The sequence below is a fragment of the Xenopus tropicalis genome, chromosome 1 (assembly GCF_000004195.4).
Source record: "Xenopus tropicalis strain Nigerian chromosome 1, UCB_Xtro_10.0, whole genome shotgun sequence".
NCBI classification, from domain to species: domain Eukaryota; kingdom Metazoa; phylum Chordata; class Amphibia; order Anura; family Pipidae; genus Xenopus; species Xenopus tropicalis.
The window spans coordinates 28027058-28048003 of NC_030677.2; the positions used below are offsets into that span (position 1 = coordinate 28027058).

General features: G+C 36.8%; 1 protein-coding gene across 20 annotated transcripts in view; it reads right to left on the reverse strand.

Annotated features, from left to right (window-relative positions):
* Positions 1–20946, reverse strand: part of prom1 (prominin 1) — an 82068-nt gene that overhangs the window by 11745 nt on the left and 49377 nt on the right. For 11 of the 20 annotated variants that reach the window (XR_004222771.1, XR_004222706.1, XR_001171270.3 and 8 more), the window contains 14 exons: positions 20553–20616; positions 19148–19159; positions 17582–17741; positions 13598–13750; positions 11191–11314; positions 7173–7276; positions 6783–6867; positions 5729–5875; positions 4702–4773; positions 3466–3558; positions 2498–2515; positions 2030–2083; positions 1523–1603; positions 1075–1143 (listed from right to left, as the gene is read on the reverse strand). Coding sequence is in view for 8 of the 20 variants with exons in the window: in XM_031903416.1 (XP_031759276.1) it covers positions 1075–1143; positions 1523–1603; positions 2030–2083; positions 2498–2515; positions 3466–3558; positions 4702–4773; positions 5729–5875; positions 6783–6867; positions 7173–7276; positions 11191–11314; positions 13598–13750; positions 17582–17741; positions 19148–19159; positions 20553–20616 (1236 nt within the window). In the remaining 12 variants the exon portion in view is untranslated. 20 annotated transcript variants of the gene reach the window in all.

Genomic DNA, 20946 nt, shown 5'->3' on the forward strand with positions numbered 1-20946 from the left:
TTCATCTGAACTTTTGCCTCCTACATTGCATTATTCATCAACATCCCAACGCTGCTGGCACCAAACACACCTGGAAGGTATCCTCAAAATGGAAGAAAGTGTAATATAATCAGTGAGTCCATTAACTGCTTCATTAATCAGCCTTTTTCTTGCCCCTCCCATTGAATGTATTTTCTCTTATCAGGAATAGAGCCTGTCATCTCCCATAGTCATCTATCAAAACTGGGGGGGTCCAAACAAGTCTTTGCCATAGCGACAACCAAAACATGGGATACCTACTGCCTGCTTAACACAATCTAGGTCTTGTGACATACAATAACAGAAATCTCCATATTGAGTGAATTAAATGTTCTGTAGCACAATGATTTATGGCTATACCATCCAAAGATCATATTTCTGTCTGGTCTGAATAGGGTAACTGCTGAGTGCTTCCTTCACTCAATGAAAACTTGCATTAGAAAAGCTACTACAGGTTCCATTTATTAGTATAACAGGACACTTAGTTGTGTGGTAGGTTTGGTGACAGAGAAGGTTTGGAATGACACGCAAGATTAAATAAGAAATAGCAAATCTTCATAGCTAATATTTTACTGGGAGTAGGAATTTTTGCAGAACAAAATTTATTGTTTTATGCTCTGTGTGCAATATGCCCCAGAGGTTACATTGCCACTCTCGCCAACGTGTTGCCAAACTCACTGAAGATCACAAGCGTTGCTTAATGGGGAATTCCAGTACATTTTACCTTCTAGAGAACTGGAAAGGTTTTTACAACATGTAGGGTGACCAGATCTCTTGGGACACGTATAGAAACATTTTACCTTCTAGAGAACTGGAAAGGTTTTTACAACATGTAGGGTGACCAGATCTCTTGGGACACATATAGAAAATCCAGTTATCAGGGCTAATCTGACTGCAGGTTAATCAGTGCTGCCCTGCAACATGCATTTATTAGACATGTCCCTGAAACTAATGTGTGCCAGTTCTTATAATATGAAAGTCTCCAAGTTGCTGTAAATACAGCAGTACAGTAAGGTAAAGACACTTAGATGATGGCTAGAAAGTAAGGGTACTTACTGAATCCTTTACCCACTGGACATACTGAATGAAGTAGCCAATGACTTCATCCATTAACTTTTTGGACTCCTAGAACAAAGAGAACTGTAAGCTTTATATACATACATATATATACACATAATTCTTCTACAATATGTCTTCTGCAAAATTAGGAAAACAATTTATAAACACTAAACGATGGAATCAGTAGCCAGTCAGTAAATTGACTGCAATGATTCATAAATCACCCCCTAACATGAATGTGGCATTTTACAAGCTAGGTCTCACCTAGTGACCCCATGCATATTTAGGTGATACAAAATGATTATGATTCAGTTTATCACTTGTTCCATCTGGGCTATGGTTCACCATCAGTAAACAGGTTTCGTCCCATGTAAATGTAGCTCATATTACAAATAAATTGGTGAAACCAACAGATATTTACATGTAAAGTGCTTGATTGGTTTACCTGTTTTATGACTGAAGAAGCGTTGTTGTTTATGAGATTCTGAGCAGCCTCCACAGCTGTGATAACATCCAGTACCTTCCCCTGGAATGTAATGCATGCTTTCTTAGTTTGACATTAAAAATATAAGGTAATATATTGGGCACAGTTACAATTGCAGCAATATTCAAGTTCTCTATTAGCGATGGCATGATAAAACTAGTCACTTGTATATCAACATCCTTAGGGATGAAACCTACAAGACCTTTTAACCAACATTTAGATGTGTTAGGTTGTCAAAACTAAACACATTATAATACTTGAGTTCCTTTTCTAAAAATATAGTGGCTAACTAGCAGTTTTCATAAAGAAAAGGAACACAATATTATTTGAGTATATTTGGGAATGACCACCCAGGATGGTTAATACATATATAATCAGAATGGGAACAAAAATATAACCGTCTACTGGAAATATTATCAAGAATGAACAGAAAGTAGTTACATTAAAACATTATATAATAATTCCTACCTCAATATCAAATGACGTCCTCTGTAGCAGCTTAATGCTTTGGTTTAGTGTAGTCTGAAATGTATAATATTTGAGCTTGTTTGAGAAGTGTGCAACGATGTATAGAATATACATTGCATGCTTATAATATTTGTATGGATACAATTGTAAGAATAAAAAAATTACATAACTAAACAATCAAAGTTAGGAATAGAACCCTTGGTGGTATCTGAAATCCATGCATCATTTTAAATGGTGGAACATAAAAACACTTGAGGCTTTCATCCTGCTTTGGTTTACAGATCTGCAGAGCATTATGGGAATCATACAAAATAAACAAATCTATCTTATGGAATGGTTTCTTTTTATGCTGAATAAACAGCAAACGAATGAGTATATTTAATATGCTAAGACACAAGTATTACTACAGAAGCAGCTGAGAGATGCTAACACCACAGGCAGAGTGAGGTGACCAAGCCATATGCTTACCCGAGCTTTGACATATTTCTTGAAAGGCAGAAAGCAGGAATAAGAAATAGAAAAATGTAAACAAAATGAACCATTTATGTCATTATTTTATATAGATTTTCTGGGAGATGCAGAAGATAACATGGTGGGCTCTAACATAAGGGACTAGAAATGAATGGTATGTTGCACTGTAGCGCAATTAGAAATAAAAAGACTGCTTCTGTATAAATGCCACTGATATAACATAATAAAGATAAATGATAGGAAAAGGATTATACACTGAAATGGGACACCTTTTGTTGCTTAAAGGGCTGTCCGACTTACAGTAACCTTCCTGTTTATTAACTACAAGACCCAGGGATGCTGAGAATTGCAGTTATACAGCCAGGAACCTACAGGCTAGACATATTCATGCTATTACAGGTATGGGACCCTTTATCCAAAATGCTCGGGACCTGGGATTTTCTAGGTCTTTCCGTAATTTGGATCTCCTACCTTAAGTCTGCTAAAAAAAATTATTTAAACAGTAATTAAACCCAATAGGGTTGTTTTGGCTCCACTAAAGGATTAAATATACCTTCGTTGGGATCAAGTACAAGGTTCTGTTTTATTATCACAAAGAAAAAGGAAACCATTTTCAAAAATGTGAATTATTTGGTTAAAATGGTCTATGGGAGATGGCCTCTCCGTAATTTGGAACTTTCTGGATAATGGGTTTCCGGATAATGGGTCCGATACCTGTATATCTCTACAATTGGATGGCAATTAGTGGCTTTCCTTAGGTGTGTTGAAATCCTAGTCATTACACAGTGCACCACAACCCTTTCGGTAATGCACACTTTCCTGTCTTTCCATGTTGGCATGTCAGGGAGGATGTATATCCTAACAACCGTCTTCTTTTTCTCATTTGAAGTTAATTTTATATCACTACAATTCAGAGATTAGGTCTTATGGGACATGGGATACGCCAATATTTTCTGTTTCTTTACCATTGACTGCTCCAGTGGCACAACCTGCTGAATATGTATCGTCCGTATACTATTTGCATGTCCCTTTAACGCATTGCCTAATGCTCCTTTTGGCTAAAAAGAAATAGAAAACAATAGCCATTTAGAAAAAATAAGGAAGAAGTAAAGAAAGATTGACTTGCACAATTCATGAAGCAGTGAAGCAAAACACAGAAGCATGCATTTCACATATATCCATTCCCCCTGCAGCTCAAAGAACTTAAATATAGGATCAGACAATGTTTCTAGAGAAGGCATAACTGCAAGGCCTGGAGTGCAAGCAGAAGCTGTCAATCTTAGCCATGGGCAGTGTACAGGAGAAGGCATCATTACCTGGCCATGGTGGGAATGGTGGAAAAGAATTAGATATGCCAAACATGAAAGGCAAGCAGCTATCAGCCATAGTTATAAGCCGGTAGGTGGCAAACTGAGAAGACAATAAAAAGAGTAGCAGATCCAGAACCTCACTGAGGTGAGACCTACACTGAAGCACAATATCTTGGAGAGCAAATTATTACATGACCTTTTGAAACATGATTTTGTTCTAGCCCTCATTCAGTAACATTTGCATGGAGAACCCATGTTGGCCCATTTTCATAAGCATGCCAATAGAGATCTTTCTGTGATTTGGATCTCCATACCTTAAAGTTAGTTCACCTTATATTAACTTTTAATATGATGTAGACATTGATATTCTGAGACAATTTGTAACGGGTCTTCATTTTTTTTTAATTATTACCACTATTTAACAGATAATTACTGAAAATCACAAAACGCCTACACTTTCTAGGATTTAGAGCCCCCTGCCTTGGCTGTAATGTATCATTGTTCCCCAATGGAAGTTCATAAGTAGCAGTATAAGAACAGGAAGTTTGTGTTAAAGTATGCTGCTGATAGGAATACAGTGATATTGGGGTGACTACAGTGGGCGAGTCTGGGAAATGTCACATTTAAAGGCATAAGTACGAAAAAAGCAACCCCTTCTCCTTTTAGCTCTTTTGTACAGGACCCTTATGTATCAGCTATTGGTTGCTTTGTATGTAAATCTGTTCAATGTATGAATCCCTTGTTCACACAACTGTAAATTTCTGTTTTTGTTACTTACAATACAATATATGCATCTGATTTCAGTGCCCACCTTTTACACTATTCTTTGATTTTAAATAGCTGCCAAAAACTCCACTTTTGAAGATTTCATTATGATTTTTGGAAACTTACCAGCAAGTCTGCATTTTCTTCCAATTCATTAGCAAATGCCAAGAGATCTACCTTTGTATTGCTTTTTGCTACCTAAAAAATTGGCAAAATATACAAAATGTTTATTACAGAGGGAAGCAGGGGACACAAGCGCTAATTTTTTTCTAATTTCAATTACAAATGCACAAATAGGTAATACATTTCAGCATCTGCCAGACACGAAAGGGAAATATATTTTGGAACACTGGAAGGTGCCCCACATCTTGTCCTGTGCAAAAGAATTCAAACGTTTTTCAAAGTAAATCCAATCAGCTTGTTAAGTTAAAATAAATGTACAAAAATACCATTTACAGTCTCTAATTTTCCCAGCTGAGAGTGAAAGCAGTTAATTCCACAAATAATTGTTCCTAACTTAGCCCTTTTGAATATATTTTGAATAATTAAAATCTAAAATAATTAAGGAAATTATGAAATTATTAATATAATTACTGACCTATAAGATGCACTTTTATAACATGCCCTCAGTTAAACAAGGGTCTGGGCAACTTGCTATAGAAAACTAATCCTGGATGCTGTCTACTAATTCCTTGGAATACATGCTGCAATCTGAATTCAGGTGCATCTATACAGAATGTTCATTTTAGAAATTTTCGGTTTTAACTGGCAACCTTTTACCTTTAAAACCAAGAACATATAAAGTCCCCATGCTGTAGGGGATTACTGCTTACTGTGGCCGATTTACCTGCGGGCCAGGCAGGTTTGGGCCAACATACACACAGCTTTTGCGGCTTGGTTTTTTACTAACCCACACATCACTACTGCTTAGTTTACAGTAATGAAATTGTGCATCTTGTGGCTGCCTACAAACTAATGGGGTATGCAGTATGCACCAGAGCTGATCAGTAATGAGCCCTGCAGCATTGTACATTTGTAATTGCCAGACACAGATCTTTTCTGACATAAGGCTGCTGGGGTAATTTCTACCCAAATCCTTTGTCAGACTTTGCCTTTTTTTTTTTTGTTTTTGCTTGTAAGTTCAGATCCTTACCTCTGACAGGAAAGCATCAAAATCGATTTCATCAATCCCCGTAGAACTAAAGTCTTCTAAATTTCTTTTTCCTTTTTCATCCAGCAAAATAATATTACTCAAGTCCAAATTCAGTGTTTCGATTCTTGATGAAATTTCATCAATATACTAAAAGAAAATCAAAAAGAATAGTTCTAACTAGTTCCAGTTTAGGGAGAAGGGAAGGTAACATCACTAGGGGTGCCAAGTTTTTAGACATCTCCAGTGATCCTTTTTGCTTACCTGTTACCCTGGGGTGGTGCTTAAGAGTTCCACCTTTTGATCTGACTATGTCTGGATGGGGAGGTGCAGGTGAGGATTTGTGGGTGATGCACGATCAGTAATTGGCTGAGAGCTGTATCATTCACTGATTAGATTTTACCTGGACAGCCCCTCCTTAAACCAAGTGGTCTGGGTAAAACCCAACAGGTTGCAACCCTAGTGGTGTTCCACTTGCAGAGCAGCATCTTTTTGCTTCACTAGGGCTTCCCATTTAGCAATTTTCCAAGAATTACAGAAATCTCAGGCAAAGTTTTCTACCAAAACTGACAGAGGAAGCCCGGAGAAGTGTAACAAGATGGTGGTGGACTGCTCAGTAAACAGGATTGCTGTGTTTTTTAAAGAAGAGGAAAGAGGAATAATGCCAGTTTCCTTGTAAAGGTGGGATAAATAATAAACAGGAGTGTCATTTGTACTTGTGGGTAAGTTTGTTGATGAGCAGGGGTTGATGACGGAGTTGATCAGTGGGTAAGGTGGGGTAGAATTAGGTATTACTGCCCCTCCCTCCTTAGATGGATGGTGAATGTGATTCTGGTGCCAATGTTGTTTGGCCCAGCACTGGGTGCAGCTGGCTACTGGTCAGGTTGCCCATAACAATCAATGAGAAGCTAGTACTTACTGGGTACCTTATTGCTACTAGACCTGGACAAACTTTGCAACTTGTTACATTACATTATCCTGCTAGGGTCATGAAAGCCTGTAAAACTGTATGCAAGTGAGTTGCTAGCAAGGAAAAAGCATCTTATCTCTTTCTTACCATATTGATGTTTAGAAATTCGTTCAGATTAAATAGATTGTCGATCTGAAGTGCAGTGAAAATTCCCTTGTTTTCTTTGCAGTCACTGTTGGAAATAAAAACATACACCAGAAAAAATGTTAATGTACAAAGTACAGGGTCAGTAATACAGTTATTTACTCTACTCACTGATCAGCTCTTAATCAGAGGTAGGTGCATAGGGTAACCCTTACTGGCTGCTTCACTAACAAATGAGCCATAGCACACATGAATATACACAACCAGCTATTCAATAACAGCCATGGGGATTGTGCATTAATCTCATCTATAAATGCGTTCCCTTATAGTACTGTCTAAAAGCAGAGCATTAGTTGCTGATTTGTATGACAGTAAAACATTCACATTTCCTACCTGTAAACCTTTTCAAAAGTCAGATTTACACTGGGATTTTGATACAAAACTCCAGAAAGGTAATTTTTCCACTGGGAATTTATCAGGTAGGGTGTATCCAAAACCTAGAAAGAAATGATATTTATATTATATATGTTTGTAATGTGTAAAGAAGGCACCATAAAGCTCTACTGTTTATCATCATTTACACTCCCCCTCAGTTTGTTGTCATTCACGTCACCACTTTCGCTTCCCAGCTGCACTGATTTCCAATAACTTTCACATTTAATTTCCATCCCCTCCATTTGCATCTTAGCAATTTACTTTTACATACAGTAAGTGCCCCTTTGAATATATTCATGTGTGAAAGTGTGGGGGTGTGCTAGGGTCTATAACATAGGCTGTGTATATTTGTATACTCCCAGGCCAAATGGTGCTTGGGTGACATACTACTACATTTTACAACTTTGTTCTTTCCTTTGCTTTGTTTCCTCCTTAGCTAAACTAAAAGAACCTGACTGTTTCTCTGATTTATTCCATCGTCCTATCCAATCATGGCTGCTGCAACTGTTGTTGTGTCATTTTTTAACAAAAGCAGCAGCCGTGTGTGCTGGATATTTTGGGTACATATTCAGGAAGCAAAGGTCAGACATTTATGTTGCCTAATTAATTTTGGCTGAAGGCATGTGCCTAGAAAAGAATATATATATATATATTGTATTTACTTAAAACTACTGCACATTATAACCCTTTGAAGAATATAAAATGAAAGTGTGGCATTACAGATAACAATAAACAAAAAAAAACAAGTAACTTTTAACAGGCAATAGGGAATTTGAAAAAGAGCTGAGTTTTGGCAAACCTTAATATAATAATTCTCTAGTACATTCTGCACACTGTGCTCGTTGCTTAGGTGCACTGTATTAGTACCAGTATTTACACACAGCATTTTTTCTAAGACTCATTCTTTTCCCATTAGATCAGAGCCAGGCCAAGCCATATGGGCATCCTAGGCAACCTGGCTGGCCACCTTGACCCCCACAAACAAGATGGCTAGCAAGGTATGAGTGTGTGCATTTGTGGTAATGACGCAGGCCAAGGGAGGGAGGTACGTGACCAGTGATGGTGGGGGGACCAGGGCCCAGACTAGGGGTAGGTAGGTATGTGCCTAGAACCAACCACCGCCCCCACCATTGGACCCTAGGCACATGGCCCTTCTGCCACTATGTCCATTAATTGGCTGATGTGATCTAACATACATGCGTGCCCTTGGTTTGTTTGTGTGGACCATGAACCGTATGATCCCAGGGGGCGGCCCTTAGTTCTTAAAATGGTTTTATTTTATATTTAGGATTCCCCAATGGAACATACTACTAAACAAGTATATTTTTATGAAAATTGTTTATTTAGAAGAAGCAGGGTTTTACAAATAGGCTCTTAAATGAGGTCCATGAGTTCACTGGAAATGGTTATTATGATAAAGTGTGTTGAAAAATAATGCCCACTTACACAGAAAAATAATTTGGTTAAACAATTAGCAAGGAACAAATCCAGCTGTTGAAATTCTACTTTAAATGTACAGACATAAACAGTTCTGGAGTTTAAATAAAGAAAAAAGTCATTCCATTTTGTCTCTCCGTGCCTGGGGCCATTTTTTGGTATGCCACAGATCTAATACTGTCTAACAGGCTACGGCATGAAAAGGTATGTTCTCCTGCAAGACCCAAGAGCTTAGACAAAATGGATTTCACCCCTAAGGGTCATTTTTTGTATTATATAGTGACCTTTGCTATTCCTTCAGTTTATGGGAAATAAGTTACACAAGAACATGCTGGGGGCAGCTCTGGGCCAAGCAGGAGAAGTGCCCTAGGCAATCTACCAAAAGTACCACCCCCCTGCGTACACATGCAATGGGGCGCAAGTTTGAGACTAACAAGCAAACGGGAGGTGGGGTGGTGCGAATGGCAAAGACGCATCCTGCTCTCCATCAGGACCCTGAACTAGGGGAATGCAGGCAGAAGAGGTACGTGCCCAGCACCCCAAGCCTTTGTGCCCTAGGCCCTTCTGCCTACCTCTTGTTCCAGCCCTGGCTGGGGGTGAAAAAAGCTAAACGGGGTTCTGTTCTGCAATCCAGAGCAAGGCATTATATATAATTACATTTCAGTTCAATGTGCCCTCTATGGGCTAGTATACTCTCCTGCCTTCAGTCTTCCTCTATTTCTTAGCTCTACTGAATTCAACCAAAATGCAGCGTTTGTAAAGCCCTGTTCCTCAGCCAACATCAAGCTTGTACATAGTCAAATAAGGGGAAAGTTTGCCTTTAATAACCTTCTACTATGTTATAGATGGACCTGTTCTATTCAATTGGTCTTCATTTATATGTTTTTCAAAGCATTATTCTTTCTATTCTGACTCTTTCTGGCCTGCAACTGAAAATGCTGCCTCACTAGCCCCACCAAAAACCAGATTGTTATTCTTATTTTATTACTGCTTGTATTAAAATTCAAGCCCTTCTATTCGAATAATCTAACAATGTGAATAATAAAAGAAACACTCAAAAATGTAATAAGCGACTGCTGATTGTCCTATACTGTATGTCTATATCATATAACCTGCTAAGATTTTTTTCGTAAATCATACAACCAGTGTACACAGTGAATCATTCTGTGATTCATTTTCACTCTGTTTACAGTAGTGAATCATACAATGATCTGAAGTTTTTGCAAATATTCTCTGGGACCCACGCATTTTACAGTAAATAAATGATCTTTTCAATGTTATCTTTTTGCCTAGGCACAGGGCTCGCACACAGGAAAGGCACTGACAAGGACTTATCCCAATTAGTCACTGTATCTTATTGTAGGAGTTTACAGGAGCGTTTAACTTCTGAGCAATGTTATAAATGTATTTCCTGAGGTGCTAGCGAAACATTCCTACTCCTGAAAGTAAGCGACTGCCAAAAATATTTCACATCGCAGCTGAATATTTTTGCCTTAAATACAAATTCTTCATCACTTCTGCCAAATATCTCCATGTACATGAGCTCTGATTTAGTTTATGTTTATGCTTAACTGTACTTCCATGTTAACTGGAGGTATCCAGAGGTATCCTTAAGCCAGTGGGTCAGAACTCATAAAGAGGGTCACTAATATTCCACTTATTACGATGAAACTTACAGATCTCACAAAATAATACCACATACAAATACACTATATGCACAGCAGATTATCTAAAACTGTAAAGGTCTTAAAAAAGCTGTCAGCCACAGCGTATTAGTATTTTGGGTACACAGGTACTTTTCAGCCCAGCACATTTTGGGCAGTTAAAACACATCATGCGCAATATCCTGCCTCTCCCATTTACTTTAATGGGAAACACCAGAAACCTCCTACGGTTTGTGGATTTTCAATTATTTAGCTTTTTGTTTAGCCGCTCTCCACTTTGGAATTTTAGCAGGTGTCAGGTTGCTAGGGACCAAATTAGTAACCAGGCAGTGGTTTGAATAAGAGACTAGAATATGAATAGGATAGGGCCAGAATAGAAAGATAAGAAATAAAAAATGACATCAACAATAAAATTGTAGCCTCACAGAGCAATAGTTTATGGGCTGCTGGGGTCAGTGACCCCCTATTTTAAAGTTTGAAAGGGTCAGAAAAACAAGACAGGTACTGTAAGTCAAATTGCTATAAACTGGTCGTTCTAGAACATACATACTAAAATTTAACTTGAAAGTCAACTGCCTCTTTAAATGAATGAGAGCCAAACAACACTTAACATAGAACTAAACTTTAGAAAGATTTGGCCGAGGATATTGCTATTCATAAATATAATTTCATATTTGTCCCTATATTAGTGCTTTTTCAACTCTGCCAACCATAGTGAGTCTTTGCTTTATGCCACTGAATGGAATCCTCAATTGATATCACACTTTATACTGGGCTAACTTGCAATCTGCATGTACAATAGCACCAAGCCTGATGTTAGTGTCCCTACCTGTAATGGTTAGTAAGACTTGTATATCAAATTAAAAAGAACATACCTTGAACAGGGCTCTCTCCTGAAAGGGCTCACAAACCAGTTTTTCCACATTTCCTCCAGCGAGGAAGGTAACAAGCACAATGAGCATGAGTATCCAAGAGAAGATGAAGCTAAATCCAACACCACTGTGGAGTAATAAACAATATAAAGCATAATTACCGGTATGTAAATTATAATTTATGTACTAAATCATGCCCTACAGATTTTTTCTTACACAAGTACAATACACAGGGTGAACATAGCTGAATAACTTGGCGAAAAACTAAAAAAAAGTTTCTGCTTACTTGGTGAATATAGATACCTGGTTGGGAACTGGGTAGTTATCTATCTAGCAAGTTTGATCATCCAGCTGGATGAAAAACTAATTCATTGGCTGAAGGGTCTGTTGAGACCTTTTTTTGGTCCAAGTATTGGCCAGTGGGCCAAGCGATCAGGTCAGCACAATTTGACCCACTACACACAGTCAATTTTCATCTGCTCATTTGGAAACCTTCTCAATCAAGCAGATTTTTCTTGTTGGCCACTGTGGTTGGAGGGAGAGATACCTTTTACACCACCTTGATTAAGTAAAGGCAATACATTTATTTTATGCTTAGGATTTTAGATATCTTACTTTTAAACAGAAAAATAATCTAATATACACCAGGGATGCCATTGTTTATAAAGTGACATTTGCTCATCTCTTGTGTATCGTAAAAGGACTGAACAATTGCTAAACTTCTGACATCTAATTATGTTATTATGAGATTACTGATAAAAAAATGAAATTGAGAAGACCAGTATCTTCCTTAATTCAGATATTTTAATAGGAGCATAAACCATTCTGACATTAAGGGTTATTACTGATTATTCACAAATGCCAATACTGTAATGCTTAGCTGCCTGAATTATTCAACTACTCCTAAAATGAGAAGGCAACAGAGGGAACTGTGAGTGAGACTCTAAAGCAGGAGCACTTATGAGAATAAAGAAGCGAGCGTAAGAGAGAAGCTTATCTTTCACTGTCGGTGCCTGAAGCTGTAAACGTATTTATTTGATACCCCGCTGTCAAGCGTGCAAACACATGCTTGGATGGAATGTACAGTTATTTGAGCAAGTGAAGCAGACGCATTCATTTTTTCCAACATATAAGAAATTTAACCCCATAATTATTCCAAGAGATTCACCGACATTGACACGTACAAAGCAAAGTATGAAGGGGAGTAATTTACGTAATTTACACCCTCAAATTTTACATTTTCTGAGGAAATCCGAGGCATACGCAATTCAGTAAAATCATTACAGAACCAGCTGCTGATGAATAACTTTAGTCATGAAAAGAAAGAAAAAGTTTCATGTTTAAAAATGTTCTATATTAATGCCAATTTATTTATAGGTTATGTAAAAACCCTCTCTGGTGTCTTTGTACCAGACTGAATCCAAAACACAAACAAATGAAGCACCCTTGTGTGACTATTGCTAAAAAGCCCTACGTGCTGATAGCTGGAGCTTGTGCCAATCTCCACTGGCATTTTTCTGATTCCTAACAGACAATCTGAGCCAGAAAATGATCGAATTTCTACTGTACTATTATAATTTGAATGTAGTCTTCATTTTTTATTTTTTTCATTCTTAATTTTTTTGCTGATAGCTGTCAGTCTTCGGGTTCTAGAAACTATCTGGCTTACTTATCCTGGCAACCAGACAGAAGTCACAATGTAAATAATTTAAATATGTAATAGTATATGGACTATATGAAATAATAGCAGTAATAGCTAATGAAAGCTGAAACCAGGGGTCATTGACCCAAACAACTAGATACAGCCAAACAGGATGAAGAGTCTGAAAAGTTGTTTATATAAATTGTTTATATTAATATGACAGCATTATGACAGCATATTGCGACAGCTTCTGTTCTGAAGCATTTCCTGTGGCGGAAGAGTTCTGTGGATACTGTGCCAGGTAGAAGTGACCCACAAATATAAGTAAAAATAAAGGCATTGGTTTTAATGCCAGAGATGGTGATCCAGTTAAATTAATTTCAGTCTAATAGGATGACATCAGTTGTATGGCAATGGCAATAGCCAAACTGATAAAAATGTACACTTATTTACTTTACAACACACTAATTGGAAAGGCATTGCTTTTGTTTTCTAAGCATTTTAGACAGTGGGTTTCTAGACATATACTACCTATTGACAAAATGTATATATGATAGATGCGTGCATCACTTTTAGGGGGTCTAAAAAAACCCATGTGTAAATGACCATAGAGTGATCTTTAGGTATTCTCCATGAGCAACAGCTCATTAACAGTAGCAACAAATAATTCCATGTTATACTGAATGTATTCTGACAACAGGCAACAGAAGATCGAATGCTCTTATCATTTACTGGGAATGTGAAACAGCTAACAAGTACCATACTCACGCCATAAGAAAGTTGCCCCCAGTGTTGGAGATGCAGCCTCTTGTTGTGGGAGATGTTTGCTGATCATACCCGCAGGTGCCACACAGCAATCCCAGGTAGTAGAAAACAACAATGAGGGCCACCATACAGCAGAGAACAAGAGAGCCCAGCCATCTGAAGAGTAAAGCAAAGAGAAGAGAAAGAGGAAAGTTAAGTGTTTTAATATTATGCTCTCTGAATAATTTCCCACATTTTCATTGAGCATAAAAATTCAAGCCATATAGTGAATAAGATATTCAACCTCTTTCCTGTAAAGAATCCTAACAATTATCATTAATTTATAATGTATAGTCACAAAACATTTTCAACTTGTTTGTAAAATAAAGGAAACATGTACATTGATGGAAATATTTAGAGGAATACAAAAAAAGAGAACCCACTTTACTACATCAGGAGCATTTTTCCACCTTTGAATATATATCTATATGCTTGCATTCCACAAATGCATTGTCATATTACTAATATCCCACTCTGTAAAGTCCCCCACTGACTGTGTTTGATGCCTTCGCACAGCCAAAATACATACCCACAACTGAAAAAGGGCTCTGCCCAAAATATGAGTGGGACACTAGGTTGATATTTTTTCATTAATAGATACACAACATATGAACTTTATGATAGTTAGAAGGCAGAAAACTTCTGTGTGCTTCTTTAAATGCTTTGCCCCCAAGTCCAATACAGGTTCGACTGCACAGAGAAAATTCCACCCTTCAGAGCACAGTTAATTGTTCACTGACAGACACCACATGCTGATCAGTCCCTACCCTTAACCATCATAAAGCTCATCCGTTTTCTTCATTTGGGCCTCTCCAGATTTTTTAAATATAAGCACAATGGGACAACACTGCTTTATCAACTCTAGAACCACATGCGTGTATAGGTAAACATGTTTTTATTCATATGTATATTCCCGGAGACAGGACTGGGGGAATGATAGGCAAGTCGAGCTTATTAACTTACAAAATGATCACCCAGCTTTGTCACAGAATGAGAGAAATACATTAGTCGGGTGCCATGGAAGGCTCCCGAGCAAAATCTATGTTCAGGGCTGAATCGTCAGGTGGAGGAAGAATTTCTATTGTTTCTACCTCCATATCTGACGATTCAGCCCTGAACGTCAGTGGAGGGTGCGAACGATCTTTTGTGCGACCAATGGTTGCACGAAAGATCGAAATTACTACGTGTATAGCCACCTTTATGGTTACATTTACTTAGGTAATAGTGCAAAAAAGTCAAACCCTACACAACTCATCAGCACATCCTAGCATGTTTCCTTTGGCTGCAATATAAATAGATATAAATACATTACCACATAACCTTTAAAAGAATGATTATATAATGGTATATAATGGTGATATTTTTATGTGGAACCACCGGTAGTGTTTAATATTTTAGCTGTCTGAAAGTTGAAATGCAACGAGTGCTGCCAGGTTCAACCAATGATGAAATCTCATTGTGTTTGCTTCAAATGCATAGACAACTCATTCATAGGCAAACAAACCATCCTTGCTGTGCATATGGACAGAATAAGGAATTGCACAGTAGAGCGGGATAACAAATAAAAGTAAACTAAAAGTAAAATAAAAGAGAAAATGATGTTCAGATTGGAAGCCATGTCCCCCATTCTCTAGTGAGGTTTCATGGTTTTGGAAGCACCATGCTATAGCAGAATACATTATCAATACAATACATCTCACATATATGCATATACATGTTAAACACACAAAGTGAAGGGTGTAATATGTGTTATACCCGTCTGGCTAGTGCTAATTGACATTTCTGAAGGACAGAAATCTTGCACGGGATGCATCCGGCCCCCAAGCCACTGTCTATTGTTCCATACCTAATATATTTGCAATACTATACAGTGACTCAGATTTCACAGCTGATATTTAATATGTACCCATCTATTAGGAAATACAAGCAAGTACTTCCTCTGTATAACAGGAATGATGCTCTTCAACGGTAAACTGAAAAATGAGAACATTAGGGTTCAGGTTGATATGTGCTGGGGGCGATTATTATGTTCTTTCAGCATTGCATAGGTACTAGAACTGAATGTAATATTACTTGTCTTTAGTTTGAATTATGGATATGTGTATTTTTGTTGAGCCAGTGATCTGGAGATTTTTATTCTATTTTATAATAAAGTAAGGCACGTATAGGTAATGTAAAACTTGTCATTAAAATGATATATATTATATGTGTGTTGGGGAATCACAGGACTTGAGTCATTTATCCAGCATGCATCTCATCACAGTAAATGAACGAGTGTCCATTTTCACTTCAGTGCTACAAAGCTGGCACAACATTATAAAATGAAATCAATTTAAACGGCAATTCAGGTACCTAACAGAATCAGTAAAGCAGTCATGGGTATGGAGATCCCCCTAATTCCCCCCGTGGCACTGATGAGAGGTTGATATCGAAATACAAACTATAAAATAAATAATATCATCTTTTCCAGGACAGACTTTTTCTTACATTTCTTTCCCCAGTGTTCAAAAATGTGAAGAAGCTGAAAGAGGAATGTATGTTTCACAAGCAAACCTAGCTTACCTGCAAATAACCAGGTGTACATTTGATTTATAGCTTGTGAAATGCTGATGGAAAATAATTAGCTACAGTGAGTACATACAGGTTAGATGTATGTGTTGGCTTCGCATACAGGTGTGTTTTATTTGCAGTTGGATTTACATTTTGAATTATATCCTAAAGCTCTGGGCTGGCTACAGGTTGGTGCAGCCCTGTAAACTTTCTTATACCCCAAATGACTACAGGATTGTTCTAGTCCTACCCACATCCAAGTTGGCAACACACAGAGTGGAAAATACTATTATACTTGTATATATAGTGAATAATGTAACCCCTGTTGTAAAATATAGGGATATTATAACTCACCAAGGAGTTCCATGACCATATAAAAGCACGAGGTCTGAAGGCCAAGTGCTTTTATACAGGTCATGGAACTCTAAGGTGACTTCTAATATCCTCATATTTTACAACATACAAGTATATTACAATACACAAGTTTCAGTGAGTCATGTGACAGAAATGATATCATCATCAAATACATATGTTTCAGTAAATAATGTGACAGAAATTACATCACTAAGAACCATTTATAATTGCTGACATCTCTAAGAACAGTTTACAAAAATTGATAATTTACAGGATATTTATGGCTCTTGTGTATTACAGAGCCAAAATGCTCGGCACCAAGGGTATTCCGGATAAGGGATATTTCCGTAATTTGGATCACCATACCTTAAGTCTACTAAAAAATCAATAAAACATTAATTAAATCCAATAGGATTGTTTTGCATCTAATAAGGATTAATTATATCTTAATTGGGATCAAGTACAGGTACTGTTTTATTATTACAGAGACAAGGGAATCATTTAACCATTAAATAAACCCAATAGGGCTGTTCTGCCCCCAATAAGGATTAATTATATCTTAGTTGGGATCAAGTACAGGTACTGTTTTATTATTACAGAGAAAAGGGCATCATTTAACCATTAAATAAACCCAATAGGGCTGTTCTGTCCCCAATAAGGGGTAATTATATCTTAGTTGGGATCAAGTACAGGTACTGTTTTATTATTACAGAGAAAAGGGAATCATTTAACCATTAAATAAACCCAATAGGACTGTTCTGCCCCCAATAAGGGGTAATTATATCTTAGTTGGGATCAAGTACAAGATACTGTTTTATTATTACAGGGAAAAAGAAAATCAGTTTTAAAATTCTGAATTATTTAATTAAAATGGAGTCTATGGGAAATGGGCTTTCCGTAATTTGGAGCTTTCTGGATAACGGTTGTGTATATAATATTACATTTCGTTTCAGAGACAACAAAACACACAATATACTGAGATATGAAAGATGGTCAACTTTAAAACTACTGATTTATTAATGGACGTATCTAAGAGTGTCATACCTGTAGAAGTCATATTGTTCTACCACAGGGTAAAACTCCCGCACATAAGTCTCACTCTGAGTAATATGATTACTTATATTGGACATGATCTGAAGAACAGGGATTGTTTTAGAAAAGCTGGTAATGTTTGCCCCGATGGATTCCATGACATTTTTCATATCTGGAAACATATAGAAAAAGGCTGTCATTGCTTGAACATTGGAGATTTTTTATTTCAATTTAAGGGGTCATTCACCATTAAATTAACTTTTAGTATGATGTAGAGACTGCTAATCTGAGACAATTGGCATTTGGTTTTCATTTTTTATTATTTGCGAGTTTTGAGTTATTTAACTTTTTGTTCAGCAGCTCTCCTGTTTGGAATTTCAGCAGCAAACTGGGTGCTGGGGTCCAACTTAACCTAGCAACCAGGCAGTGGTTTTGAAGAGAGACAGGGATATAAGTAGAGGAGGGCCTGAATAGAAAGATAAGTAATAAAAAGTAACAATACAATTGTTATAGAGCAATTGTTTTTTTGGCTGCCAGGTTCAGTGACCCCAATTTGAAAGCTGGAAGAGGAAGGCAAATAACTCAAAAACTATAACAAATAAAAAATGAAGACCAATTGAAAACTTGCTAAGAATAGACCATTCTATAACATGCTAAGAGTTTACCTGAAGGCGAACAACCCCTTTAAATGTAACAAATATTGATGAAATGAATGTATTAGTCAATGGGCCATGACACAAAGGTAGATGTCACTCACATCACAAAAACACATGCAGAATGAGGGATTCTCATCATGCAAATGCAGAGTCAGAACTTTCTTTTTTTCACAGACTGGAACTCTTATGCACTTGAGGTTCTGGAATTCAAGGTATTTATGTATGTGCCTATAGGGCTCTGTCTTAAAATCAGAGCTTTAAAGTTGGACTCGCAAATCTGGAACACGAACAAATCTGACTTTATCAAGACGCTGAATACATTGTACTATTCAACTCTGAAGAATGTCAGGTTTCAATCTGCATTAATAAAATAAACATCACAACTCTCAAGGAATATAAGAAGGCCACAGACTGTGCGCTGTTATAAATGTCATTGGATTCTAACATGATTTATATATTTTGCAGTAGGGGTTACATTATATTATATAGTCATATGATACAAATGACATAAACAAACACCTTGGAATTCCAAGACCTGTATAAAAACACTCGGCCTGCAACCTCGTGCCTTTAAATGGTCATGGAACTTGGTGAAGTGTGATTTCTTTATATTTTACAAAGGGGGTGGTACGTTATTGACTATATATTTCATAGGTTATTCATAGCTCTTGGTATTATATCATTATACAAAATTATCACAGGGTTCTGTGATATATTGTATTGTTAAGCAATTCTTAGATATTTTTAGCATATACACTCACCCTGCACCCCCCAGTTGTTTTTGAACTGCAGTTCAAAAACAGCTGAAGGACTTGAAATTTAGTTTAGGGCCCTATCATTTAACTCTTAAATAAAGTTCTGACTTTGCATAGGAAGTATATGAGTTCTCCAGTACACGGATGATTGTATTTTGCACACTTACGAGGGATGGCTGCTACATATCCAACACGGGTCCAAAAGATAAAATTTACATTGAGAAACAATAAGAACTCATTAGTTTACTTTGTTTACTTCATTTTTTTTGCAGAATGCATATAAGGTAAAATAATGCAACCAGTACACTTAGGATTCACAAGCCTGTTATAATGAGGTAAAACAAAAGTGTAATAAACCTGTGAATTAGTAACAATTATAATATGAGACAAATCAAAATATAATAAAGTATCAGTTATCATGAGATACATAAAGGATAGCAAATTAGTCAGTCAATAACAGTTTACTATGGGATAAAGGAAAGTGTAAAGTTGCCCATACACGTACTGAAATTATCGTATGAAACAAGGTTTCGTACAATATTCGGTGCATGTATGGTGGGTTGACAACATGATCCAAAGCCTTGGATATCGGTTGTCTAATCGATCGGCTGAACATCGGCAGTAGGTTAATGCTGAATTATCAAATAGGAGTAGAATTCTATTGTTTTACCTGCATATCTGATAATTCAGCTCTTAACGTTAATAGAGCGGCAAACAATCTTTCCTGACACCAATGGTCGCAGGAAAGATCATTATTGTAACGTGTATGGCTACCTTAAGAAACATGGGAAACTTAATTATAATAGGAAATAAAGCAAAGTGTAATAAATATTAGTGTATCGGTAAAGTTTTAATATGAGTTTAAAAAAAGGTGGTGTATTAGCTAATCAGTTATAAAATAAAACAAATCAATAAATAATATATGAGACAGCATCAATAAAGAAATGATAATACGTAACACAGCAAAGTGTAACAAAGTGGTGCATCAGTAACAGGTAACAGTGTAACAGAATATTATTATTATTATTATTATTAACATGTATTTATAAAGTGCCAGCATATTCTGCAGCGCAGAACAATAAATGGTTTTATACATTGGACTTACAAAATCACATACAAAGACATGAAGAGGGCCCTGCCAAAATAGAGCTTACAATCTATAAGGAGAAGGGGATGAGACACAAGGGGGCCCTTTTATTAAAGTTTGTATTTCGTAAGTGCAAGAAAATTCTTACAGAAATGAAAAGTTCAAGGTTTTTGTTTTCTGTTTATTTTGAGAGATGCAGCAAAGGGTATTGCATTTAGCAGCACACTGACGGTATGCTCAATTAAATAAGAGTAAGTTTCTCTACATTAATGCATTTTAAGAGATGTAGAAGAGAGGCAGAAATATTAGGAGAAAGTCAGACAGGATAGTCAATAAGTTATAATATGAGATAACAAACGTATACCAAATGAATGCACAGAAACTTTGTTACACTAGTAGAACTGAATGAAGGCACCACTTTGTCACACTGTACTTTTCTAAGTTCTATGTTCAGCAAAGGAAACGTGGAAATCAAGAGAACTTACCTCCCTCAATATTTCGAGTTTGGTTTTGTACCATTTCAGGAGTAAGATTAAATGCCGCATAGCCCTATATGATTTAAAAAATAAAAATGTAACAATGCTTTTGAGTTTCTCCAGGCTTTTCTTATTAATCAAGGCAATGTTTTTGTCCTTTTTTAGAACAGAGCGAGCACACAGCTTGGCAGAATAGGGCCCCAATTCAGGGGCACCCAATACATGCCTGCAGAAAAACTTACATACACGCCCCAAAAACAAAGTTTAACAAGGCTGATTTTTGCTAATCTGGCAAGAAATTCTACCATTCATTTAAAAGCTCTACAAGATACTCTGATACAACCAATTTAAAAACATATTAAAATTATTACTAGTTCTTAAAGGAACTTTGCATGCTGTATTT